At 37.5% G+C, this 26,861-nt stretch overlaps 1 protein-coding gene and 1 long non-coding RNA gene across 3 annotated transcripts in view; one reads left to right on the top strand and one right to left on the bottom strand.

Annotated features, from left to right (window-relative positions):
- The window catches only part of kl-3 (dynein heavy chain 8, axonemal kl-3), a 32,583-nt gene that overhangs the window by 4,392 nt on the left and 1,330 nt on the right, over positions 1-26,861 (top strand). Inside the window, 55 exon segments of the mRNA XM_081988053.1 lie at positions 6-187; positions 264-391; positions 442-622; positions 2,015-2,352; positions 2,413-2,654; positions 2,705-2,754; positions 2,757-2,880; positions 2,935-3,046; positions 4,849-5,002; positions 5,054-5,228; positions 5,287-5,458; positions 5,520-5,804; positions 5,806-6,036; positions 6,093-6,298; positions 6,535-6,602; positions 6,605-6,754; positions 6,809-6,957; positions 7,014-7,116; positions 7,119-7,149; positions 7,202-7,448; positions 7,498-7,536; positions 7,538-7,611; positions 7,665-7,708; positions 7,711-7,890; positions 7,945-8,042; positions 8,101-8,398; positions 8,448-8,684; positions 8,744-8,757; positions 8,759-8,987; positions 8,990-9,210; positions 9,781-9,892; positions 9,895-9,939; positions 9,996-10,172; positions 10,229-10,314; positions 10,316-10,442; positions 10,445-10,499; positions 10,552-10,781; positions 10,832-11,048; positions 11,103-11,421; positions 11,474-11,700; positions 11,751-11,827; positions 11,830-12,149; positions 15,576-15,959; positions 16,016-16,153; positions 16,202-16,498; positions 16,563-16,776; positions 19,338-20,406; positions 20,460-20,736; positions 24,063-24,273; positions 24,327-24,576; positions 24,627-24,866; positions 26,072-26,239; positions 26,291-26,432; positions 26,486-26,630; positions 26,682-26,848. Of these exon segments, the coding sequence (XP_081844179.1) occupies positions 6-187; positions 264-391; positions 442-622; positions 2,015-2,352; positions 2,413-2,654; positions 2,705-2,754; positions 2,757-2,880; positions 2,935-3,046; positions 4,849-5,002; positions 5,054-5,228; positions 5,287-5,458; positions 5,520-5,804; positions 5,806-6,036; positions 6,093-6,298; positions 6,535-6,602; positions 6,605-6,754; positions 6,809-6,957; positions 7,014-7,116; positions 7,119-7,149; positions 7,202-7,448; positions 7,498-7,536; positions 7,538-7,611; positions 7,665-7,708; positions 7,711-7,890; positions 7,945-8,042; positions 8,101-8,398; positions 8,448-8,684; positions 8,744-8,757; positions 8,759-8,987; positions 8,990-9,210; positions 9,781-9,892; positions 9,895-9,939; positions 9,996-10,172; positions 10,229-10,314; positions 10,316-10,442; positions 10,445-10,499; positions 10,552-10,781; positions 10,832-11,048; positions 11,103-11,421; positions 11,474-11,700; positions 11,751-11,827; positions 11,830-12,149; positions 15,576-15,959; positions 16,016-16,153; positions 16,202-16,498; positions 16,563-16,776; positions 19,338-20,406; positions 20,460-20,736; positions 24,063-24,273; positions 24,327-24,576; positions 24,627-24,866; positions 26,072-26,239; positions 26,291-26,432; positions 26,486-26,630; positions 26,682-26,848 (10,456 nt within the window).
- On the bottom strand, positions 21,848-26,078 carry LOC145734582 (uncharacterized). 2 transcript variants are annotated; one of them, XR_014179448.1, is made up of 3 exons: positions 25,674-26,078; positions 25,330-25,611; positions 21,848-25,277 (listed from the first exon to the last, which is right to left on the bottom strand). It is a non-coding gene; the product is annotated as an uncharacterized LOC145734582 (long non-coding RNA). The 2 variants fall into 2 exon arrangements; XR_014179447.1 differs by having other exon boundaries at positions 21,848-25,611.

Genomic DNA, 26,861 nt, shown 5'->3' with positions numbered 1-26,861 from the left:
TATAGCATCGGTGAGGAAGTGCCTTTGATGAGTACTTCCATGATTTTGCAAATCCCTGTGGCCACGATCAGTCCCAATTTAGACGAGATCCAGAACATATTTTCGCAGGTGCTCCAGAACATTTTAGATGTGAACAAGTTTATTCCGTTGTGGGGACAAAAGGAGGTCAAGTCTGCTATGAAGGGCGGTTAGTATATAACAGCCATTTCAGCAAGTTTTTGACTGAAAACTGATCACTATCAGTAACCTCTCATTTTTTTTAGAATATTCAACGGAACAACCTAAAAATTATTACAAAGCAGTAAGCGAGAACAAAGAAATTGTCCGTGTGTATATGAGTCTCCAAGGGGTGATGTATCTTCTAAGTCCTGATGTGACTAGCCTACTTGAGGTAAGTGTCTTAAATTATTCCGTTAACTTCACTAAAAAAAACTTATTTAGGAATATTTGAAATGGAAATTCTTATGGGTCGAGGACCGGGACAAGATTATCGATGATTTTTGCAAAACTGATCCTTTAATTGTTGAAATTGCCGAGAAGTTCTTGGAATACGACAGTCGTAGTGAGGCCATACGTCAATTGCCAGAGAAACACGACGTGGGAGCTATAAGAATCATTATGGGTAAGGATAAATGATGAAGCCAGTTTAAAGCCAGAAAATGACGTAGTTTAAGACAAAAACTGTTGGAATTTGAGTCAAAATACTTGAAAATTGACTTACAAATTGGAATTCTAAATCAGTAACTCAATTTTCAAGCATGAAGTCATGTAATTTGATGAAAATAAGCTTAAAGGTCAATTTTCTATAATAAACTCAATTCTTCAACTTGAAGATTAAAAACTCGGATTTCTAAGGCAGTTTTTAAGTATTTTGACTCAAATTCCAACAGTTACTAATTGAAACTTGATTTGGACGCTTAAATTTTGTGTATCAAGTAAATTTTCAAGTTTTTGACACATTTTGTCATTATCTGTCTTAAAATTGAGTTTATTATAGAAAATTGACCTTTAAGCTTATTTTCATCAAATTACATGACTTCATGCTTGAAAATTGAGTTACTGATTTAGAATTCTAATTTGTAAGTCAATTTTCAAGTATTTTGACTCAAATTCCAACAGTTACTAATTGAAACTTGATTTGGACGCTTAAATTTTGTCTATCAAGTAAATTTTTGACACATTTTGTCTTTAATAAGCGTCCAAATCAAGAAAACTTACTTAGAAATCCGAGTTTTTAATCTTCAAGTTAATTTTCAACTCTGAAGTCCTGCAATTGGTTGAAAAACAAGCTGAAAGGTTAATTTTCTTTGATGAAGGCAATTTAAAGCCAAAAAATGATTAAGTTTGAGCCAAAAACTTGAAAATTAACTTGAAACACACACTTAAAGCGTTCAAATCCATGTTCAGCTAGTAAGTGTTGGAAATTGAGTTACAAGTCCGAATTTTAGATCTTCAAGTCAATTTTCAATAATGAAATCTTGAAATTTGTTGAAACCAAGCTGAAAGGTTAATTTTCTTTGATGAAGTCAATTTAAAGCCCAAAAATGATTAAGTTTGAGCCAAAAAACTTGAAAAATTGACTGGAAACACGCACTTAAAGCGTTTCAAATCAATTTTCAGCCAGTAAGTGTTGGAAATTGAGTTACAAGTCCGAATTTTAGATCTTCAAGTCAATTTTCAATAATGAAATATTGTAATTTGTTGAAACCAAGCTGAAAGATAATTTACTTTGATGAAGTCAATTTAAAGCTCAAAAATGATTAAGTTTGAGCCAAAAAAACTTGAAAATTGACTTGAAACACACGCTTTAAGCGTTCAAATCAATTTTCAGCTAGTAAGTGTTGGAAATTGAGTTACAAGACCGAATTTTAGATCTTCAAGTCAATTTTCAATAATGAAATCTTGTAATTTGTTGAAAACCCAGCTGAAAGGTTAATTTTCTTGGATTAAGTCAGTTTATAAAGCCAGAAAATAATGTGTAATGTTTAAAAGCATTTGAACAATATCATTGTAGAGAATTTAAAACTTGCCCTGCTGGTGGAATCGGACGCTTGGAAACACGTGATGGGCAAAAACCTGAGCGACCGCTTCAACGAAAAGTTGAATACCATGGTGGACTTTATCAAGACCCAGGAAAAGATTCTGAACAAACCTATAAAAGACTTGGACGACTGTCGAAACGCGATGAACTGTCTGCAAACTATCCGGGAAAACTTTATCGAAATGGACTTGGACCTCAATCTCATGGAGGAGGCTTACGGCACCTTTGCCAAGTTTAAAATTGACACACCTAAGGAGGATATTGAGCGAGTTGAAAGTTTGAGGTTCAATTTCCAACAAATGGTCAATCACGTGAGTTCGCTCTTGCATATAATATCCAGATTGTTGTCTTATATGAGTGAGCGAATATAGTCTAAAGCAGTACAAGAGGACATCTGTACAGTGCAAGGGCCTTTGCTGGAAGAATTAACTAATGGAGTGGCTAATTTCAAAGCAGAGGTGGAAGCTTTCGATAAAGACTTTGATGAAAAAGGACCCATGGTTCCTGGATTAGGTGCCCGAGAGGCCAGTGACAGAGTCTTACTCTTTCAGGATCGTTTTGATGATCTTTGGGCCAAGTTTGAGATGTATAATAGTGGGGAAAAACTATTTGGGTACGTGTTTTCTATTTTATCGCGCATAAATTCACACAAGTTTAATACAGTTTGGAGGTTCAAGATTATCCAATTTTGCATCAGAGAAAAAAAGAGTTCACCCTTTGAACAAACTATACGGACTGTACCTGCAGGTAAACCACAGCATCGACGGATACTTTGACATTTTATGGAGCGACGTCGACACCGACATAATCTTAGCCGAGCTGCAGGAGTTCCAAAACCGGTTAGTTCCGTTTTGAATTCCCTTAATTGTGTGAAACATTTGAAAGTGTTCTAGGTGCCGTAAGTTGCCGAAGGCTATGAAAGATTGGCCTGCCTTCATTGATTTGAAGAAGAAAATCGATGATTTTAGTGAGACGTGTCCTTTGTTGGAGTTGATGGCTAATAAGGTGAGTTAAGCTTCCTCAAAATTTTTATGAAAAATCCAGTTTTAAATGTCAATAATTCACCAATCCATAGCCAATTAAAAAATAAGTTGACATTCATTATGTAGTTTTCCTGAAAAGTGCTGCCTAAGGAAAATACAGTCCTTCAAATTTCTGTTTAAAAAATCGGTTTTTTGTCATAACTGTCAGACCGTTGGAGCAATATTGATCAAATTTGGAACAAGCACTTTATTACACGTTATTACGGTCAAAGACTTAAAACTAACCTAACCCAACTTAAAAATTGTCTTGGAAACGGAAAATTCACTTAAGAAGTTTAAAAAATATTATTGTAGCCAGTTTTCATAGTTTCCAGACAAACTAAAAGACTTTAGTTTTGAAAATTGAATTAGAAAAGATAAAATTTCAGAAGCTTAAAAATTGTGTTTGTAACCAGTTTTCATGCAAATCGAGAGACTTTAATACTGAAATTGACTTGTAGACATAAAAACTACTTTTTCAAGAATTTGTTACAACAAATTCATACATTTAAACCTTAAAAATTGACTTGAACCCCAAAATGTGACTGAACTAATGAAAAGTGACATCAGAAGCTTAAAATTTGCATTTGAATTAAGTTTTCATAATTTGAAGACAAATTTCAATATTTTAGTCTTAGATGCAGGACATTAACATTAGATTCATGAAAATTGTCTTAAAAACGAACTTTCGTTCTTTTTACTTTGCTTTTCATTTTTCTTCGAATTCTGGAGTATTTTTAGTTCTTCAAAACTGCTTTTAGCTTGGAAAATCGAGTTTCAAGACTATCTTCACCAAGTTATTGACATAGCAAACTTAAAAAACAATTTTTACATTCTTCATAGACTTAAAATAGCATTCCAAGCTTTGTCACTATTAAATCGACTTCTAGACTTCTCAGTGCTAAAAATTCGGGTATTTCTTAATAAACTAGACTGTTTTTAGTGTTTTAAAGCTGTTTTCAGTGCCTCAAATCGAGTTTCAAGACTATCTTTAGAAAGTTTTTGACTTATCAGGTCTAAAAGCCAGTTTGTCCACTGACCATAATCTTGAAAATGTTATTTCAAGCTTCTTCACTATTAAATTGACTTCTACACTCATAGGTGCAATAAATTGTAGCACCTCTAAGAAATTCAGACGGTTTTTAGTGCTTTTTAAGACTGAAAAATCGAGTTTAAGACTATTTCCAAAAGTCAAGTTTCTTTAGTAATAAAAGTAAAAAATTTTGGTACCAAATGCTATAATAATAGTCTTGAGAAATAATTTTTAGAAATAAAATGTCCGAAAATTTAATTTACTTCTAGACTTACTCCGGTCCAGAAAATTGAGTTGTACACCAATTAAAGTCTTGAAAATATACTTTTAAACCTTTTGGAGTCCTAGTAAAGTCAGTTCTAGCATTAAAAGTCAACTTTTATATTATTTTTAGTAGTAAAAAATGAATTTCATGCACAATACAATCTTTGTCTTGATTTCCGGACTTTTTTTAGTTCTTGAATGCTAGTTTCAGACACTCAACCAGGATGGCAGTCTGAGAAAGCGAATCATAAGACTATTCCTAGTAGTAAAAAAGTTTTTAGACTATTCAGTACAAATTTGGACTTTCACAAGTCTTGTATGTTCAGTTTTAAACTATAAAACGATTTTTTAAATTGAAATTTGGAGGACTGTATCTTCTTTAGGAAACGTTTTTTCAGAAAAATGACATAATGCAAGTCAACTTATTTTTTGATTAGCTATCAAATGGTGAATTATTGACACTTAAAACTGTACCACTCTGTATATAGGCGATGAAAGATCGACATTGGAAACGTCTGGCCAATTTAACCGGGTACTCATTCGACGTGGAGTCCCCAACATTCACTTTAAGAAGCGTTATGGAGGCTCCCTTGTTGAAGTACAAAGATGATGTGGAGGATATTTGCATTAGCGCTGTCAAAGGTTAGTTTTGGAAGTGTTTTTGACCTGGGAAAGTCATTATTTTTGATACAGAGAAGGATATTGAGGCCAAACTGAAGCAGGTTATAGCAGATTGGGCTGTGGTGGAACTGTCATTTGCCAACTTTAAGACGAGAGGAGAATTATTGCTCAAAGGAGCTGAAACCGGCGAAATTATAATGGCTTTGGAGGATAGCTTAATGATTATGAATTCCTTATTGAGTAACAGGTAACTTCAGTCAAAATTGTCGTGGACTTGTAATGTTATAGTTTGGTGGTTTGTGTAGATATAACGCCCCCTACAAGAAAGATATCCAGCTTTGGGTTCATAAACTGGTGACCACTTCGGAGATTTTAGAAAAATGGTTGACAGTCCAGAATCTCTGGATATATCTGGAGGCCGTTTTTGTAGGCGGTGACATTGCAAAACAGCTACCCCAAGAGGCTAAACGTTTTACCGTACTCCAAACAAAAGCTCAACATGCCAACAATGTTCATTCAATACTCTTTTTATTGATAGAATATTGATAAGTCGTGGATCAAAATCATGACCAGAGCTCATGAGCTCACCAACGCTGTGGAGTGTTGTACTGGGGACGAAACCATGGGGCAGCTCTTACCCCATCTCCTGGAACAACTAGAGACCTGTCAAAAAAGTCTGACAGGATACCTGGAGTCCAAGAGATTGTGCTTCCCCAGGTTCTTCTTCATTTCCGATCCGGTTTTGCTGGAAATTTTGGGCCAAAGCTCCGACCCCAGCTCTATCCAGCCTCATTTGCTCAGTCTGTTCGATGCGGTGTTTTCCCGTCGATTTCGATGAAAAGAAGTCGGACACCATTACGGCGATGAATTCGAATTTGGGTGAAAAAGTCCACTTCGAGAAACCGGTGGTTTGTTCGGGAGGAGTCGAGTTTTGGCTCAACAATTTATTGGCCACTGTTCGAGACACTGTTAAAGGGGTGATAGCGGTTCAATCTCAATGTTTTGTCGACCCAGATTACGATTTTATCGCTGGATTTGTCACTTTTTGCGGTCAGGTATGTGATTCGGACACACGATATGTTTTCCAGAGTATATATGGAGTGAAATCTAGGCTGGATTGGTGGGCGTTCAAATTCTCTGGACTAAAGAGGCCGAGGTTGCCATAAAACGATCCAGGCACGACAAACTGGCCATGAAGATCACCAATCAACGTTTTCTCGACCTACTCAACTCCCTCATCGATTTGACCTCTAAAGATTTGACCAAAATGCAACGTACTCAGTACGAAACCATGGTTACCATACATGTTCACCAACGGTAAGAGGCAAATCGCATACATTTTTACACTATATCACTCCTGGAGAATTATTTTATAATCGTTTTACTTAATTAGGACATTTTCTACAAAATGGATTAATATTTACCAGACTGATTATCCATCAAAGGTGACCATTACAGTATTTAACTCTTTTGAATTGATCTATAGATGTTTAGTGTTACCTAAGATTACCAAACACACATTTATACAAATAAAATTAAAAAATTGTATACAGGGACATCTTTGACAACATTTGTAAATTGAAAATTAAGTCCGTTTTGGACTTTGAGTGGCAGCAGCAATGCGCTTCTATTACAACGAAGAAAATGATGACGTCGACGTAAGAATCACTGACGTCATCTTCTTGTACCAAAACGAGTACCTGGGGATAACCGAACGACTAGCCATTACACCTTTAACGGATCGTTGTTACATTACCCTGGCTCAAGCGATCTGTAAGGGTGGTCTTTTAAACGTTGCCACGATTGAATAGCTCTAGCTTTTCAAAGGGATTAATATGGGTGGGGCTCCTGCGGGACCTGCTGGTACCGGAAAAACTGAAACCACCAAAGACATGGGACGCACTCTGGGGAAATTTGTGGTGGTGTTCAATTGTTCAGATCAAATGGACTTCAGGGGATTGGGTCGAATTTTCAAGGTTTTTTTTTATGCATGTAAACCGAGAGAGAGTCAGGCTTATAGTAATTTGTGCAGGGGTTGGCGCAATCAGGCACCTGGGGATGTTTTGACGAGTTTAACCGCATCGAGTTGCCTGTACTTTCTGTAGCCGCCCAGCAGATCTATATAGTCCTTCAAGCCCGAAAGAACGCAAACCAATATTTGTGTTCATGTAAGCCGGTCTTTGATTGAACCAACCCTGGTTACACATGCAAACTGTTTAGGGATGGTGACAACGTGTCTATGAACATTGAATTCGGGATTTTCTTGACGATGAATCCCGGTTATGCAGGCAGGCAAGAGTTGCCAGAAAACCTGAAGATTATGTTCAGGAGCGTCGCTATGATGGTGCCAGACCGACAGATTATCATTAGAGTCAAAATGGCGTCGTGTGGCTTTAAAGAGAATATGCTTCTCTCCAGGAAGTTCTTCACTTTGTACCAGTTGTGCGAAGAACAACTCTCTAAACAAGTATTTTAAAACAACTTTTTTGAGGGCAATTTTGACTAAACTCCTCTAGGTACATTACGATTTTGGATTGAGGAACATCCTCTCGGTTTCTGAGGACTTTAGGTGCCCAGAAACGTAGCCATCCCACTGACACTGAAGACACTATTGTTATGAGGGTTTTAAGGTAGTTGTTTCAAAGTTTGTTTAGTGTTCAGAGTATATCAAAAATACTTAAAGGGATATGAATTTGAGTAAACTGATCGACGAAGATGAACCTTTATTTTGTCTCTAATCGAAGACATGTTTCCGGGGATTAAATTGTCTACGCATTCATGGAAAGATCTACAGAAAGCCATCGGCAATGCATGCAATGAAAGTGGGTTATCTAACTATCCCAGTTGGAATCTGAAAGTGATCCAGTTGTACGAAACTTCTTTAGTCCGGCATGGTTTAATGGTCTTAGGTATGTATCAGTGCATCTACTGAACTCAATTGAATTCAAGTCTGTGCTGTGTAGGTCCTACTGGTGCAGGTAAAACCAAGTGCATGTACACCCTGATGAGGGCCATGACTGAAACTGGTCTACCCCATCGGGAGTTAAGGATGAACCCTAAGGTTTTTTAAACTTTTTTTTTTATTTACTGACTTGCTCAAGAGACTTGTTTATTTCTAGACAATTACAGCACCTCAAATGTTTGGACGTTTAGATGTGGCTACTAACGACTGGACCGATGGTATTTTCTCCACTCTATGGCGGAGAACTTTGAAATTTAAGAAAACTGACTTTTGCTGGTTGGTTTTGGACGGTCCAGTCGACGCCGTGTGGATAGAGAACCTCAACTCTGTTCTGGACGACAACAAAACCTTGACTTTGGCCAATGGAGATCGGATTGTGATGGCGCCTAACTGTAAACTGGTATTTGAGCCTGATAATGTGGATAATGCCAGTCCAGCCACTGTATCCAGAATGGGTTTGTCCTGGAAGTTTTACTTTTTGGGTTATGAAGTTGTTCTGTACAGGGATGGTGTTTATGAGTTCTTCAGTATTGCCTTGGGCTCCAATTTTGGATGCCTGGTTAAAGACCAGGTCGCAACAAGAAGCAGACTGCTTGAGGAATATTTTTGCCAAGTGTTTTGGGGACCTTCACACTTTTGTCCAAGCAAAATTAAAGGCTAAAATGTTTGTCAGAGAAGCGTTGTACGTCAGACAGTGTTATGATGTCCTTCAAGGAATTCTGGACATTTCTGAAGAACCTAGTACGTCACTTCATTTCGACTCACACACTGTCAACACAAAAATGTTTTTTTTTTTATAGAACAATGGACGGAAAAAACAACTAGAACGTCTCTTCATCTTTTCGGTTATGTGGTCGTTAGGCGCCATTTTAGAGTTGGACGATCGTGCCAAACTTGAAGAGTTTGCATTAGCTCATCCATCCAAACTGGACTGGCCCAAATGCCAGGAAAACGAAACCGTATTCGAATACGTGGTGAATCCAGACACCGGCAAGTGGGAGCATTGGAGGGAACGGGTGGAGGATTTTATCTATCCCAAAGACTCCGTCTGGAGTTTACTAATATTTTGGTGCCTAACGTGGATAACGTGAGGACCGCCTTTTTGATAAACAATACAGCCAAACAAAACAAGGCTGTACTACTGATTGGGGAGCCAGGAACAGCCAAAACAGTGATGATCAAAGGATACTTGTCCACTTTTGATCCAGATTACAAGTTGAGCAAATCGTTTAATTTCTCTTCGGCGACCACGCCAAATATGGTGCAGGTGAGCTTTGAATTTAGTAGATTCAGATTGAAGGAGACAATTCCATTCATGTACAAAAATGCCATATATACGTCATCAAAACACGGTTTGCTATCGGCTAATAAGGAGGAAGGAAGAGAGTTTGCCAGCGGATAAAAAAATCGGATAAATTTTGCTGTTCATTGTTTCCACGGATTTTCACTACACTTCTATTGTTGCAATGTCTCACCTTGAGATTTTTGCTGGCACTGTCAATTTTGATTTTTGTTCGTATTGTTTTGGTTATGGCTCGCTTCGGACACAGTTCTAAGGTACAAATTCAAAAGAACCAGAAAAATGTATTTCTGCCAGTACAAGGCAATCGCAGTCTTATTATATTATTGATTATATTCATGGAATTGTCTTATCAAATACCATTCGAGCTCAGATTTTGAACAGGATAATTTTTCCGCTTGTCTTCTCATACTTTCTTTATGGTACAAAACTCGACCTGTTTACACCAAAGAGAAAGTGTTCTAAGACAAGCACAAAAATTATCCGGCTAAATCTGAGCTCTTATGGTATTGCCCCCGATTAAAAGAGGTTTTCTAGAGAATTATCGAATCGTACGTGGATAAAAGAGTGGGGACCACGTATGGTCCCCCTGCTGGTAAGACCTTGACAGTATTCATTGATGATATTAACATGCCAGTGATTAATGATTGGGTGACCAGATTACTAATGAAATTGTCAGGCAATTGATGGAAAACGGTGAGTAATAACTCTTTTTCAGCCCGTTACTGCATTATTTATAATATTTTTTTTAGGAGGTTTCTACAGTTTGGATAAACCTGGTGATTTCTCGTTCATCGCTGACGTAATGCTGGTAGCTGCCATGATCCACCCTGGTGGTGGTAGAAATGACATTCCCCATAGACTAAAGCGTCAATTTTGCATTTTTAATTGCGCCCTACCTAGTACCACGTCAATGGACTTGATTTTCAGTTAATTCCCCTCACTCTTGCACTTAAATGATTTAACTTTTTTAAATATTTTCCAGGTCAAATTGGATGCGGTTACTTTTGTATCGAACGTTTTAACGAAGAAATTGTGGAATTTCTTCCGAAATTAATTCCTTTAACGAGGACACGTGTGGCAGAAAACTAAACAGAAAATGCTTCCCACTCCCGCCAAATTCCACTACGTGTTCAATTTGAGAGATTTGTCCCGAATATGGCAAGGCATTTTGACTGTTCAACGTTTGGAATGTCCTGACAAACTTACATGTTAAAGTTATGGAGGCATGAGTGTCAAAGGGTGATCTCTGATCGGTTTGTTTTGAGAATTTGAGAGGGGTTGTTGATTCGCAAAAGGGTTCACTAGGTTTACAACCATAGAGGACAAGATTTGGTTTGAAAATGCTTTGAAAGCGCAAGCTCAGGAGGAGCTGGATGATGATTTCCAGTACTACACTGAAGGGGAGACTTTCTGGGTGGATTTCTTGAGGGAACCTCCTGATGCTACTGGGGATGAACCCGACGATTTTGATTTTAGTGCCCCTAAAATTTACGAAGAAATTCCTAGTTGGGAATTCCTTAAAGAGAAGCTTTTTAGTTAGTTTTTTTGACTTTTTTAAGGCTTGTTTATAAAATTGATTTTACAGCGTTTATGGCTGAGTACAATGACGCAGTCCGAGGCACGCCAATGGATTTGGTATTTTTCCATGACGCCATGGTCAACTTGATGATAATATCCAGAATTGTGCGTACGGCACGGGGTAACGCTCTTTTGGTTGGAGTGGGAGGATCCGGCAAGCAAAGCTTGACTAGATTGGCCTCCTTTATAGCTAATTATCAAAGTTTCCAAATACAGCTGACCAGGTCAGAGGAAGTTATTTATCAAGTACGATAAATTTAACAAATTGGAATTTTAAGGTCCTACAACGTGAGTAATTTAATGGATGATATGAAGACGCTGTACAAAGTGGCAGGGGCGCAAGGAAACGGGATGACCTTTATCTTCACAGACAACGAAATCAAGGAAGAAACCTTCCTGGAGAGCATCAATAACATTTTAAGTTCTGGAGAGATTGCCAACTTATTTGCCAAAGACGAGCTAGATGAAATCCAGTCTGGTTTGATCCCGGTGATGAAGAAACTTGCACCAAAACGTCCTCCTACCAATGACAATTTGTATGATTTCTTCTTGACTAGAGCCAGACAGAATTTGCACGTAGTGCTCTGCTTCTCTCCGGTATTTTCTGGCTGTCAAGCTCTTACACAGAGAGTAACCAAAAGGTTTACAGGTGGGGGAGAAGTTCCGTAGCAGGTCGTTGAAATTTCCAGGCTTGATTTCTGGATGTACAATCAATTGGTTCCAAAAATGGCCTCAAGACGCTTTGGAGGAGGTGTCCCATCACTTCCTGGTGAATTATGATATAGTTGCCACCCCTGAAGTTAAAAACGAGCTAATCCTGATCATGGCCGAAGTCCACGATGGAGTTTCAGATTTTTGCGATCGCTACTATGACAAGTAATAATACATCCAATTCCAACTAACTCTTAACAACTCTTTTTTTGTAGATTCCGACGGCGTACTTATGTCACTCCAAAAACTTACATCACATTCTTAGGGGCTTACAAGGAACTCTACAGAAAAAAGTGGACAACATAGATCAAATGGCGGTTCGCATGAAAACCGGTCTGTCTAAACTAGTGGAGGCCCAAGCTAGCGTCGATATTCTGAGAGCGGAATTGGCGGTGAAGGAAAAAGAAATGGAGGTGGCAACAGCGGCGGCCGAGAGTGTACTAGCCGAAGTATTGGCGGCTAGTACAATCGCTAACAAAATCAAAGAGGAAGCGACTGTGGTCAAGGAAAGGGCCGAAAATTTAGTCAGTTTGATTAGCGTTGATCAGAAGGAGGCCGAGGGCAAATTGTTGGCCGCCAAGCCTGCCCTCGATGCTGCCGAATCCGCTTTACAGGTTAGGCCTAACACTAATTTATAATTAATAGCATTTAAACGTTATGGAACTTTCAAAATGGTTCTAGAGGCCTATGGCAATTTAAAACAATTCTTGTAAAGTTGAAATAGCTTCTAGAAGCCTCTGGCATTTTTAAGAAGGTTCTCAGTAGCATTTAGAGATTTCTAACACTATTAAAATGATTCTAGAGGCCTCTGGCAGTTTAAAAACAGTTATGGAAAGGTTTAAGACACTTGTAGAGGGCTCAGACACTCTTTAGAAGGTTCTCAGTAGAATTTAGAGAGTCTGGCACTTTCAAAACGGTCCTAGAGGCCTGTGGTATTATAAAACAATTCTTGTAAAGTTGAAATAGCTTATAGAAGCCTCTGACAATTTTTGAAAGGTTTTCAATACCTTTTAAAGGTTTATGGAGCTTTCAAAATGGTCCTAGAGGCCTCTGGCAGGTTAAAACAGTTATGAAAAGGTTTAAGACACTTGTAGAGGGCTCTGACGCTCTTTAGAAGGTTCTCAGTAAATTTAGAGGGTTTGGCACTTTCAAAACGGTCCTAGAGGCCTGTGGTAATATAAAACAATTCTTGTAAAGTTGAAATAGCTTCTAGAAGCCTCTGACAATTTTTGAAAGGTTTTCAAATACTTTTAAAGGTTTATGGAGCTTTCAAAATGGTCCTAGAGGCCTCTGGCAGTTTAAAACAGTTATGGAAAGGTTTAAGACACTTGTAGAGGGCTCTGACGCTCTTTAGAAGGTTCTCAGTAGAATTTAGAGAGTCTGGCACTTTCAAAACGGTCCTAGAGGCCTGTGGTATTATAAAACAATTCTTGTAAAGTTGAAATAGCTTATAGAAGCCTCTGACAATTTTTGAAAGGTTTTCAATACCTTTTAAAGGTTTATGGAGCTTTCAAAATGGTCCTAGAGGCCTCTGGCAGGTTAAAACAGTTATGAAAAGGTTTAAGACACTTGTAGAGGGCTCTGACGCTCTTTAGAAGGTTCTCAGTAAAATTTAGAGGGTTTGGCACTTTCAAAACGGTCCTAGAGGCCTGTGGTAATATAAAACAATTCTTGTAAAGTTGAAATAGCTTCTAGAAGCCTCTGACAATTTTTGAAAGGTTTTCAAATACTTTTAAAGGTTTATGGAGCTTTCAAAATGGTCCTAGAGGCCTCTGGCAGTTTAAAACAGTTATGGAAAGGTTTAAGACACTTGTAGAGGGCTCTGACGCTCTTTAGAAGGTTCTCAGTAGAATTTAGAGAGTCTGGCACTTTCAAAACGGTCCTAGAGGCCTGTGGTATTATAAAACAATTCTTGTAAAGTTGAAATAGCTTATAGAAGCCTCTGACAATTTTTGAAAGGTTTTCAATACCTTTTAAAGGTTTATGGAGCTTTCAAAATGGTCCTAGAGGCCTCTGGCAGGTTAAAACAGTTATGGAAAGGTTTAAGACACTTGTAGAGGGCTCTGACGCTCTTTAGAAGGTTCTCAGTAAAATTTAGAGGGTTTGGCACTTTCAAAACGGTCCTAGAGGCCTGTGGTAATATAAAACAATTCTTGTAAACTTGAAATAGCTTGTAGAAGCCTCTGACAATTTTTGAAAGGTTTTCAATACCTTTTAAAGGTTTATGGAGCTTTCAAAATGGTCCTAGAGGCCTCTGGCAGGTTAAAACAGTTATGGAAAGGTTTAAGACACTTGTAGAGGGCTCTGACGCTCTTTAGAAGGTTCTCAGTAAAATTTAGAGGGTTTGGCACTTTCAAAACGGTCCTAGAGGCCTGTGGTAATATAAAACAATTCTTCTAAAGTTGAAATAGCTTATAGAAGCCTCTGACAATTTTTGAAAGGTTTTCAATACCTTTTAAAGGTTTATGGAGCTTTCAAAATGGTCCTAGAGGCCTCTGGCAATTTAAAACAGTTATGGAAAGGTTTAAGACACTTGTAGACGGCTCAGACACTTTTTAGAAGGTTCTCAGTAGAATTTAGAGGGTCTGGCACTTTCAAAACGGTCCTAGAGGCCTGTGGTAATATAAAACAATTCTTGTAAAGTTGAAATAGCTTATAGAAGCCTCTGACAATTTTTGAAAGGTTTTCAATACCTTTTAAAGGTTTATGGAGCTTTCAAAATGGTCCTAGAGGCCTCTGGTAAGTTAAAACAGTTATGAAAAGGTTTAAGACACTTGTAGAGGGCTCAGACACTCTTTAGAAGGTTCTCAGTAAAATTTAGAGGGTTTGGCACTTTCAAAACGGTCCTAGAGGCCTGTGGTAATATAAAACAATTCTTGTAAAGTTGAAATAGCTTCTAGAAGCCTCTGACAATTTTTGAAAGATTTTCAAATACTTTTAAAGGTTTATGGAGCTTTCAAAATGGTCCTAGAGGCCTCTGGTAAGTTAAAACAGTTATGGAAAGGTTTAAGACACTTGTAGACGGCTCAGACACTTTTTAGAAGGTTCTCAGTAGAATTTAGAGGGTCTGGCACTTTCAAAACGGTCCTAGAGGCCTGTGGTAATATAAAACAATTCTTGTAAAGTTGAAATAGCTTATAGAAGCCTCTGACAATTTTTGAAAGGTTTTCAATACCTTTTAAAGGTTTATGGAGCTTTCAAAATGGTCCTAGAGGCCTCTGGTAAGTTAAAACAGTTATGAAAAGGTTTAAGACACTTGTAGAGGGCTCAGACACTCTTTAGAAGGTTCTCAGTAAAATTTAGAGGGTTTGGCACTTTCAAAACGGTCCTAGAGGCCTGTGGTAATATAAAACAATTCTTGTAAAGTTGAAATAGCTTCTAGAAGCCTCTGACAATTTTTGAAAGGTTTTCAAATACTTTTAAAGGTTTATGGAGCTTTCAAAATGGTCCTAGAGGCCTCTGGTAAGTTAAAACAGTTATGGAAAGGTTTAAGACACTTATAGAGGGCTCTGACGCTCTTTAGAAGGTTCTCAGTAGAATTTAGAGAGTCTGGCACTTTCAAAACGGTCCTAGAGGCCTGTGGTAATATAAAACAATTCTTGTAAAGTTGAAATAGCTTCTAGAAGCCTCTGACAATTTTTGAAAGGTTTTCAAATACTTTTAAAGGTTTATGGAGCTTTCAAAATGGTCCTAGAGGCCTCTGGTAAGTTAAAACAGTTATGGAAAGGTTTAAGACACTTATAGAGGGCTCTGACGCTCTTTAGAAGGTTCTCAGTAGAATTTAGAGAGTCTGGCACTTTCAAAACGGTCCTAGAGGCCTGTGGTAATATATAACAATCCTTGTAAAGTTGAAATAGCTTATAGAAGCCTCTGACAATTTTTAAAAGGTTATTTTATATTTTTAATTTCAATGAAACGGGAATTATTAATTTGTCACACTTGCTTAAATATGACATTTTAAATGTATTGGATTAGGTAATTTTTAGTGTTTCAAATACATTCCCCAAAAGACATTAAATCAATAATTTTCCTTTATAAAGACAATCAAAGCATCAGACATAGCGACAGTGAGAAAACTGGGCAAACCCCCATACTTGATCCTACTGATCATGGACGCAGTACTAATTTACTTCAAACGAAAACTGGAACCTACCAAACCGGACCCGGAGAAAACCTTTTTGGTACCAACTTGGAGCGAATCGCTGAAAGTGATGGCGGACAGCGCCTTCTTGAGACGCCTCCAGGAGTATCCTAAAGACAGCATCAATGCCGAAATCATTGACTTGTTGCAACCTTATTTGACCCACCCTATGTATACCTACGAGGCTGCCAAAACGGCTTGCGGCAACGTTGCCGGATTGATTGCTTGGACTATTGCTATGGCATCGTTCTATGATGTTAACCGAGAGGTTTTGCCTTTAAAGGTTTATTGTGAAATTAGCTCGAGTATAGGACTGAGTGTAATTACACCAGTTTGTAGGCTAATCTAGCCATTCAGCAGGCTAAGTTGACCAAAGCTCAGGAAGAGTTGGAAGCTGCCATGTCCCTTTTAGCTGAGAAAGAAGCAGAGGTCAGAGCGTGTCAAGCATTATATGATGAGGCCATGGGAAAAAAACAGGTTTGGTTTTGAATAGTAAGGGTTGTTAACTGTCCAAGTGGTGTTCAGGAAATTTTTGATGCGGCTATGAAAGTGAAAAACAAAATGGACGCCGCTACAGCTCTTATCGATGGTTTGGCTGGGGAAAGAATACGTTGGACCGACCAATTAGCTCAGTTCAAAGCTGAAACGGAACGAATGATCGGTGACGTGGTACTTTTGACTGGTTTCTTAGGGTACACGGGTCCTTTCAATCAAGAATTCCGAAGTGTAATGCAACAAACCTGGTTGGATGCCCTGACAAGGCGCAAAGTTCCAGTCACAGTCAGTTTGAGCATTATCGAAAGTCTAACAGACAACGCCACTGTAGGTTTATTAACAAATTTCGAATAAAAATTAGGTTGGCACCACAGAAAATACCTCTTTCTAGATAGGAGAATGGAACCTTCAAGGTCTACCAACCGACGATCTGTCGATCCAGAACGGTATCATTGTAACCACGGCCAGCAGGTATCCGTTATTGATCGATCCTCAGAGTCAGGGGAAAGCTTGGGTGAAAGACAAGGAGAAGAATAATCAGCTGATTGTGACATCATTGAACCACAAATATTTCCGGAACCACATTGAGGACGCTGTGTCTTTAGGTGAGTTTTAATGTGTGGTATCCAATGAAGATTTTCAAAAATATTACATACATTTTTTTGGTTCTTTTTAAATATGAAATAAAAAAATCATGGGGAATTCTCATAGGTTATATCCCGAGACGTTCAAGTTTTATCGGGTAAACTGTGCATAGGTGATTTTTTGCAAAATTTAGCTTGGAAAATGATTGAGGATAAATAATTCGACGATTTTCCAAAGAATTATTTAGTCGAAACCACTTGCCTAAAAGAAAAATTTTGCAAAAAACCTACCAATGCACATTTTACGTGATAAAACGTGAACGCCGAGGGGTATATGTCAAGATTATTTCCTGAAAACTCACATTTTAGTTTATTAACAAGAAAACACCTTAGTTAGAACACAAATACTAAACTAAACGTGATGAAATTAATGATAATATTGAACTCACCCCAGCAGACGACAGATTTTCGTTCAGCCATGTATATTTTTGTTTACATTTCAGATTGACAATCAGACGTCATAATATTTTAATTTATGTAATTTTTTAATGGAAACTACGTTATAGTGATTTATTAATTGTTAATATTGAAGAAAATAGCTTAAATTTTATATGTGTCTAAATCCCGTTTCGGTTAATATCAAATGTTCTTCAAAAAAACGTATTCGAAAAAGGTAGGAGGTGTTTATTCAGTGTAAAATTTTAGCAACTAGGGATTTATTCAGTATATAACGGCTCTCATTGGTCGAACTAGAAAGGTTCATTGAATTTTATTGGCTGCTAGTACAATGAGGGAAATAATCATAGGTTATATCCCGAGACGTTCAAGTTTTATCGGGTAAACTGTGCATAGGTGATTTTTTGCAAAATTTAGCTTGGAAAATGATTGAGGATAAATAATTCGACGATTTTCCAAAGAATTATTTAGTCGAAACCACTTGCCTAAAAGAAAAATTTTGCAAAAAACCTACCAATGCACATTTTACGTGATAAAACGTGAACGCCGAGGGGTATATGTCAAGATTATTTCCTGAAAACTCACATTTTAGTTTATTAACAAGAAAACACCTTAGTTAGAACACAAATACTAAACTAAACGTGATGAAATTAATGATAATATTGAACTCACCCCAGCAGACGACAGATTTTCGTTCAACCATGTATATTTTTGTTTACATTTCAGATTGATAATCAGACGTCATAATATTTTAATTTATGTAATTTTTTAATGGAAACTACGTTACAGTGATTTATTAATTGTTAATATTGAAGAAGATAACTTAAATTTTATAAGTGGCTAAATCCCGTTTCGTTTAATATCAAATTTTCTTCAAAAAACGTATTCGAAAAAGGTAGGTGGTGTTTAATCACTGTTAAATTTTAGCAGCCAGGGATTTAATCAGTATAAAACGGTTTCCATTGGTGGAACTAGAACGGTTCTCGGAATTTGATTGGCTGCTGGTACAATGAAGGAAATAATCATAGGTTATATCCCGAAACGTTCAAGTTTTATCGGGTAAACTGTGCATAGGTGATTTTTTGCAAAATTTTGCTTGGAAAATGATTGATTTTTTCCAAAGAATTATTTAGTCGAAACCATTTGCCTAAAAGAAAAATTTTGCAAAAAACCTACCAATGCACATTTTACGTGATAAAACGTGAACGCCGAGGGGTATACGTCAAGATTATTTCCTGAAAACTCACATTTTAGTTTATTAACAAGAAAACACCTTAGTTAGAACACAAATACTATAGTCAAATTTTTACCCTTTGAGAATGACGTCAAGCAGGTGAAAAAACACGCATGTCTGGAATTAGATCACACATTTTAACCTACAAATGCTTTGAAAAATGAGTGATCATGAGAGTTTCAGTTGACATCTGGAAACTGTTTCTTTTCGTACTCCAAAAAAAGCAGCATATTTAGAATTAGCATTTGGGCCTTCTCATTGTAGCGCAGCATTTTTATACCTTTGATATTCGTTTAAATCAAAGTGACAGTAAATGTCAACGTTTTCAATTTGACAGGACGACAAAATTAACAACGTGCCTTTTTTGCTAAAATTGTTTATTTCACATGTTTGATATGCGAGAAACAAAGATGTAAAAAGATGACGTCATTCTCAAAAGGTAAAAATCCAACTATAAACTAAACGTGATGAAATTAATGATAATCTTGAACTCACCCCAGCAGACGACAGATTTTCGTTCAGCCATGTATATTTTTGTTTACATTTCAGATTGACAATCAGACGTCATAATATTTTAATTTATGTAATTTTTTAATGGAAACTACGTTATAGTGATTTATTAATTGTTAATATTGAAGAAAATAGCTTAAATTTTATATGTGTCTAAATCCCGTTTCGTTTAATATCAAATGTTCTTCAAAAAAACGTATTCGAAAAAGGTAGGAGGTGTTTATTCAGTGTAAAATTTTAGCAACTAGGGATTTATTCAGTATATAACGGCTCTCATTGGTCGAACTAGAAAGGTTCATTGAATTTTATTGGCTGCTAGTACAATGAGGGAAATAATCATTATAGTACCATTCTAGAACTTTTCAACTCATTTTATGTATAGGTTACCCGATGATAATCGAAGATATAGGCGAGGAACTGGATCCGGTCCTGGACAATGTCCTGGAAAAGAACCACTTCAAAATTGGTTCCACTTACAAGGTCAAAGTAGGCGACAAAGATGTGGACGTGAACGACCAGTTCCGGATGTACATCACCACCAAACTGGCCAATCCCAATTACACACCAGAAATCTTCGCTAGAACCGCCATCATCGACTTTACGGTCACCATGAAGGGTTTGGAAGACCAACTGTTAGGACGTGTCATTCTGACAGAGAAAAGAGAGCTGGAAACTGAAAGAACCAATCTGATTAAGGACGTCACGGCCAATAGAAGAAAAATGCTGGAACTGGAGGAGAATCTATTGGTCAAGCTGACTACCACTCAAGGTTCGCTACTGGACGATGACACAGTGATTGGAGTGTTAAATGTGACGAAAAATACGGCGGCGGAAGTGAGAGAAAAACTGCAAATCGCTAAAGAAACGGAAATTAAAATCAACATTGCACGTGAAGAGTTTCGACCGATCGCCACTAGGGGTAGCATCCTTTACTTTTTGGTGGTGAACATGGCGATGGTGAATTGCATGTACCAAACGTCTTTAGTGCAATTTCTAGAACGTTTCGATGTTTCCATGCTTCGTTCAGAGAAAACCAACATTATCCAAAGAAGGATTCAATATATTATTGAATATTTAACCTATGAAATTTTCAAATATACGTCCAGAGGACTGTACGAGTGTCATAAGTACATGTTTGTGCTGTTGATGTGTCTGAACATCGATTTGGATCGGGAGCACATAACGCACGAGGAGTTTCAGAACTTTATAAAAGGGGGCGCCGCTCTAGATTTGAACGCGTGCCCGCCAAAACCGGCCAAATGGATTAACGACTTGATGTGGCTTAATCTGGTGGAGTTGTCCAAACTACGTCATTTCCAGTACATAATACAACAAATTAGCGCTAATGATAGGCAATGGAAGATTTGGTTCGACAAAGATGCACCCGAAGAAGCTGTTATACCTGACGGTTACAACAGCCTGGACACTTTCAGAAGACTACTAATTATCAGGTGGCTTATTAGCATTATCCACAGCTTGTAAATGTAATTTGAGAATTATTCAGGGCATGGTGTCCAGACAGGACGATAACCCAAAGCAGGAAGTACATAGCCAGCTCGTTGGGGCCTAAATTCGCCGAGCCGGTTATACTGAATTTCGAAACGATGCACGAGGAGTCGCGTTCTCAGACGCCGCTCATCTGCTTTTTAAGTATGGGATCGGATCCTACACCCTACATTGAGATGTTGGCCAAACGTCTAGAGTTGAAAAGCAAAAGCATCTCCATGGGTCAAGGACAGGAAGTTCACGCCAGAAAAATGCTGGAACAAGCCCAACAGGAGGTATGATAGTGTCTTGAAAATAAGGATTTTTTTTTCAAGAAAATAAAGAAAATTTATTTATTTAATTTATAGAAAAGGTACATTTTTGTAGGGATGTCAAGTGTTTACAATTATAGTTAGTTTTAGTAGGATTGTATGTAGTTATTAAGAAAATTAACAGTATTACTTGATGAACTTCAAAGGAGGTGAAACAGGTGGTAAAAAAGGTTTTTTTTTTGTTTTTGGTGGTTGATTGTCAAGAGAGACTTTTAAGGAGAGCTGAAAAGTCAGTTTTTGGGAGTAATATCCCTAGTGCATTTAATTTTTCCGGAAAAATTCGGAAAAACGAGTTTCTAAGTAATTTGTTTTAACAAACGAGTATTCCAATTTTTCCACAGGAAAAATTAGATGCACGAGGGATATTTGGTAAGATTATTTCCTGAGTTGAATAAACATTTTATTTTAATTAAAACAATAAGAACAATAATTAATAAGAACAATAACTTTCAAGCTAGAAAGGGTAACACTATTATTTATGTTGCTGTGAGGAGCGTGAAATTTTTTCGATTTTTTTTCCGGAAAAACTGCTGACAGCTAAGTTGACAGTTGTTAAGTGATTTTTCCACTTCAAATTTACGGTTATACGTTGTTTACTAATTCTTAATAGCGATTGGTCAAAATTGATAGGAAGGAAATAATCTAAAAAATTCGAGCAAAAACCAGACTATTGAAGATCAGGGGATCTTAGAAATCTGTTTCCTTCCGGAACGGAAGTTACTGAGTGTAATACCGAGTGCTACCAGCAATTGTACCGTCTAGTCCACGTTATGACGCAGATTGTGATAGAGGACCTATTCCAGAAGTGGTTAAATCGATAACCGAGGAGGCCTCTCGGCTGTTACCGAGATACAGCCTTTGCAGTTAAAAATCCACCTGGAAAAGAAGAAGATTGGTCAACTGACGGTTTATTTTGGACAATTTGGTCTCTTTGACGAAAAGTATTAGTTGTAAGTAGTTTGTAATTTTTTGTATTAAAGACATTTGTAGTTTCAATGATATATTAGAAGCAGGATTTTTAGGTAGAAAGTAAGTTAGATAGGTTTAGTTATTTTAACTTAAAAATAACTTGGCATCCCTATAATAGAATTTTTATTCAAGCTTATTTATTTAAATTTTCTTTATTTACTAGAATATTAGAATGAATGGTCAGGGTGAATCTGATGCCAGTTATGACGATATTATCATGCAACTAGGAGGTGAGGGAGATTTGAGTAAATCTCATCTTCAGGATGATAATAATCTTGACAATAGCTTAGATAAAAAAAAAACTTTATTTATTGGCTATAAACCGTAAAAATTCACCCAAGTAATCTTTAAAACTCAATTTCTACAATACATAAAAACTGTCACCCGTATTTCCGCCATATTGGAATTTTTGACAAGCTCCTTCTAAGCACCGCCCTCTATACTAGAAAGCCTAAAATGTCACTTTTAATGGCGGCGTTAGCGGTTTTTGTTTTAAACATAAACGTATGCAGATGTAGTAAGAAATATGTATTTTTTTTATTATTTCGTGTAGTTGATTGCAAGTTGTGAGTGAAAAATCAAAGAAAGGTTCATTCCTGATCCAGATATGTATTAGATAGAGCTTTTTCTACACAATCAATTCCAGTCTAAACAAATTGCTTACAACATTTGTCCTGGAAAGTACAACACACAGCAAAACTGGTAAATGGTTCTTATGTTATTACCAAGAACATTCATTCAAAGTTATTTTTGTTGCTCTCACAATGAAGGATGCTTTAAAATGTAACTCACATACCTGTGCATGTAACAAGTACCTAATAAGTTTACTGTACTAGAAAGCACTGGTACTTATCATTGAGTATAGTATTGGAGTAAAATCATCCCACTCCAAAGTGTTCAACCACTGTTGAGTTAGATCCGATTTTTTGTAAAGTAAAAAACTAACACGGTTGGGTTTTTTCCTGAATTGCTGTTACAATGTGGCTTGAAAAACTTATGAACGGCAGCAAACAAAAATATTGTACCGTCGTACTCCTTAATGACACACTTCTTGAACAACACCGTATATTGTTTACAAACAATAAACTGACACTGACACTTAACCTCGCTATCTGACAACTTCAACTTCACTACAACCATCAATTCAACAACTAACTAACCAGGCCTGGTTCAGCTGCTTATATAGGCTTCCATGGTTTCTAGAAAGTTCCCAAATATTCATGAAATTGACTTTCTCCCTCACACTCATTAAGCTATAACATAAATCTCTCTCTATATAAGCAACGGAGCCAGGATTTTCTAGAACACAGACAAAAGAATGTAGAACGTAAACAAAGCAACGTAACATACAGGGGTAACAACAAATAACTAAAGAAATCCTAACTAATAATCAAAAGTTCGCTTCGCAACAATATCTTACGCAAATAACCTCAAGTTTTGATTTTAAACCGTAAAAATTCATCTAATTCTCAAAAAACTCAATTTCCAAAATACAAACTGTCACCACTATTCCCGCCATATTGGAATTTTTGACAAGCACCTTCTAGGCTTTCTAGTAAAGTAGGCGGTGCTACAATACATAAAAACTGTCACCCGTATTTCCGCCATATTGGAATTTTTGACAAGCTTCTTCTAATGCTTTCTAGTATATAGGAGGCGGTGAAAATAAACGCTTATCAAGCAGCGGAAGTGACGTTGATTAAGTGTTGCGTTCATATCTATAGGATCCGCCAAACAATTCTGCCTGCACGTCATCGAAATTTACTACAGAGAGTTGACTCAATATAATATTGAAGTAAACGAACAAATTTAGGTTTACAACGTTGTCTATTAAAATTGAGTTTCTTTTCTAAGCAGGTGCCATTGAAAAAAAAATGTTAAATAACTCAAATACTGTCATTACAAAGATAACCTATTTTAGCAGAATAAAATGTTGACTCTCTCTCTGACTGCCTACTTTGCTTATCTATGACGTCATGATCATCATCTATGACATGCACAAATGGGGTATAATTGTTGCTATTGCTCCTTCCTGTTATATTTTTTTATTCAAAGGCACGAGCAGAGCTCGCCATGACGAAATTCGTCCTGAGTCACACAGTTTGCTCTGCTCGTTCCAGTAGAGACTTATATGGTTATACAGGGTGTCCCGCGAGGTAAGAGACAAAATGCCACTATGTGTTCTTTAGGTAAGTTTGAGTCAAAAATGTCCTATAAACAACATGGGTCCAACCATCACACATCAACATCCTTACCTCGTGGGACACCCTGTAAGTTTTGACGTCACTTGACACATAGCCACTGATAAAAATCGTTTCAAGGGCTTTTGGGCATTACTGCAAAACTGTCATCTGTCGCTGGACTATATGAACGAAGTCCTGATGCAATTTCTGGACTTGGAAAAAGGAATCGGATCGGTGCATCCGGATTTCCGGCTTTGGATCACAACCGAAGTGCATCCAAAATTCCCCATTAGTTTACTGCAACTTTGCATTAAATTTACTAACGAAGCTCCCTCGGGCATTCGAGCTGGTAAATAACTGGCTTTTATGAAACGTAAATACGACAATGTGGGTCTGTTCAAGGTTTACTACGAACCTACACTTCCATGAACCAGGACATGCTGGACTACTCGGACGCGTGGCAATACATTCCGTTGGTATACGCCATTTCTTTCCTGCACACCGTAGTGCAAGAGAGACGGAAATTCGGTCCATTAGGGTGGAACATTCCTTACGAGTTCAACTCTGCTGATTGGCTGTCCAGTTGTCTGTTTCTACAAAATCACTTGGACGATATCGATCCTAAACGTGGAATCAGTTGGCAAACGCTAAGGTTTTAAAGACACAAAACTACTGACTGGTATAATATGGTATGATTTTAAGGTATATGTTAGGGGAAGTGCACTACGGCGGTAGGGTAACTGATGACTTTGACAAGAAGCTGTTGAACACTTTCTGTAGGGTGTGGTTCAATGATGACGTATTTAAAGATGACTTTAACTTCTACATTGGCTATAAAGTGTTGAGGTTTAAAAATGTCACTGACTATTTGTCATACATTGATGGGTTTGCTCCTACCGATCCTCCTCAAGCTTATGGGCTGCACTCTAACGCGGATATTACGTAATTAAACGCACTTTTTAGTACCATTCAAATGACATTAAAGCTGGGTTTATACAGCGCACAATGCATAACATTGCACAAGAAATCACAAGGGTTTCTTTTTGGTGTTTATACAGTCGCACAACATATAATTTTTAACCAATGAAAAAAGCGTATGACAACACGTGATAAATGTCATTGCAATGTGAAATGTTATTTTTCTGTCACTTGCCATTTGTCAATCATTTCAAGCACAGATAAGGAGGATAAGGCAAAAAAGATGTGCTTGCTGTTGTAAAGTTGTAAACAATATATTAGAACTCTCCATATTTAGAAAGCCAACACAAACCGACCATGCCATCCCTGATGATTCTAACCACCACTGGCAACACAAGATGGCAGGGTTCAGGTGTTATTATTCCATGCTATTTCCTGCATAGAACAACCTTCTGATAAATAACTGAAAAACTGAGAATATACTTACTGCAGAGTGAGGGCAAGACGTTGTTTTGGGCTAATTGGATTTTTTGTCTTGTCTTTCTGCAGGAATGGCCCACAAGAGCTAATAACTTATGGAACAGTTCTGGAGTCAGTTTTTCTGCAAACTTAACTATTTTTTCCAAAACACTATGTTCATTGCGTTTTCTATTCATAGGTCGCGTTTTAAACCTCCCGTATTCTCCTTTTCTTGACATCTAAGCTTAATGCTGTAGCTGCAGCACCCATCAAGAGTAGAAGGAAGCCCCAATTGTTGCCAAGGTTCCATCTGCAATTGTTTAATAAATTCTTGTTGTAAAGAGAAACTAATTAGCTCTAGATAATTTTTACCACTAAACTCTGTTTTTTCCGTAGACACTTCAACTGTTTTTATTGCACTAAATGACCAAAAAATCACAAATACAAAATCAACAACAAACCACAATTCTTGAACAATCCAAATCCACCATTCATAAACAAAACAATACAATGACGGACGGCGGATGTCAAATACAATGACGGACGGCGGACGGCGGATGTCAAAATATGACATTACAAAATTTTGCGCACGAATTGCATAGAAAGTTAAAAATTATGAACTTTCTATGCGGTATTGTGCATAGAAAACGTATTGTGCAAGTGTTGTGCGCTGTATAAACGACAGTAGGCATTACTGTAAAGCCAACTTTCTATGTTATGCATTAAGTTATGCATTGTGCGCTGTATAAATCCAGCCTAAAAGAGTTTAGGTATCAAACCAACACAACCATTGAAATGTTTGACACTATGTTGGCGATCCAACCTAAAGAATCTGGAGGAGGTGGTGGTGAATCCAGGGAGTCTGTAGTAAGTCGTCAGGCTTCGGAGATGCTATCAAAGTTACCGAAAAACTACGATCCTTTCGAAGTGAAAGAACGGTACCACTCAATCTATTGTCTGCATGTGGTGCTCTAATTTACGTTGTTAAGGCTGAAAGCTATGAACCTCCTCAATCCCCTCAACATCTTTCTGAGACAAGAAATTGACAGAATGCAGAAAGTAATCAGTCTAGTCAGAGCAACCTTAACCGACCTTTTGCTAGCTATTGAAGGCACCATCATCATGAGTGAAGTTAGTCTACTAATTACATGTTGTTAGTTGAACTACAAAGTTGTCTTAAAAAGGCTCTAGGGGACGCTTTGGACTCCATCTACGACGCCAAAGTGCCATTTATTTGGCGACGTGGTTCCTGGGAGGCCAACACTTTAGGGTTCTGGTTCACTGAGCTGGTGGAAAGGGACGCCCAGTTCAGGACGTGGTGCTTTAGCGGTACACACTGCACAATGTAGTTTTATTGGTTTTGAACTAAGATGTACACAGGAAGACCTGTTTGCTTCTGGATAGCTGGATTTTTCAATCCTCAAGGCTTCCTCACCGCGATGAAACAGGAAGTGGCTCGGGCTCATAAGGGTTGGGCCTTGGATCAAGTAGCCTTAATGAATGACGTCACCAAAAATATGAAAGAAGAGATTTTTAAGTCCCCGCCTGTATGATTTACAT

Source organism: Ips typographus, linkage group LG10, assembly GCF_016097725.1.
Source record: "Ips typographus isolate SLU linkage group LG10, UJ_Ityp_2.0, whole genome shotgun sequence".
Lineage (NCBI taxonomy): Eukaryota > Metazoa > Arthropoda > Insecta > Coleoptera > Curculionidae > Ips > Ips typographus.
Note: the sequence above shows the minus strand (reverse complement) of the source record. Positions and strands in the feature narration are given on the sequence as shown.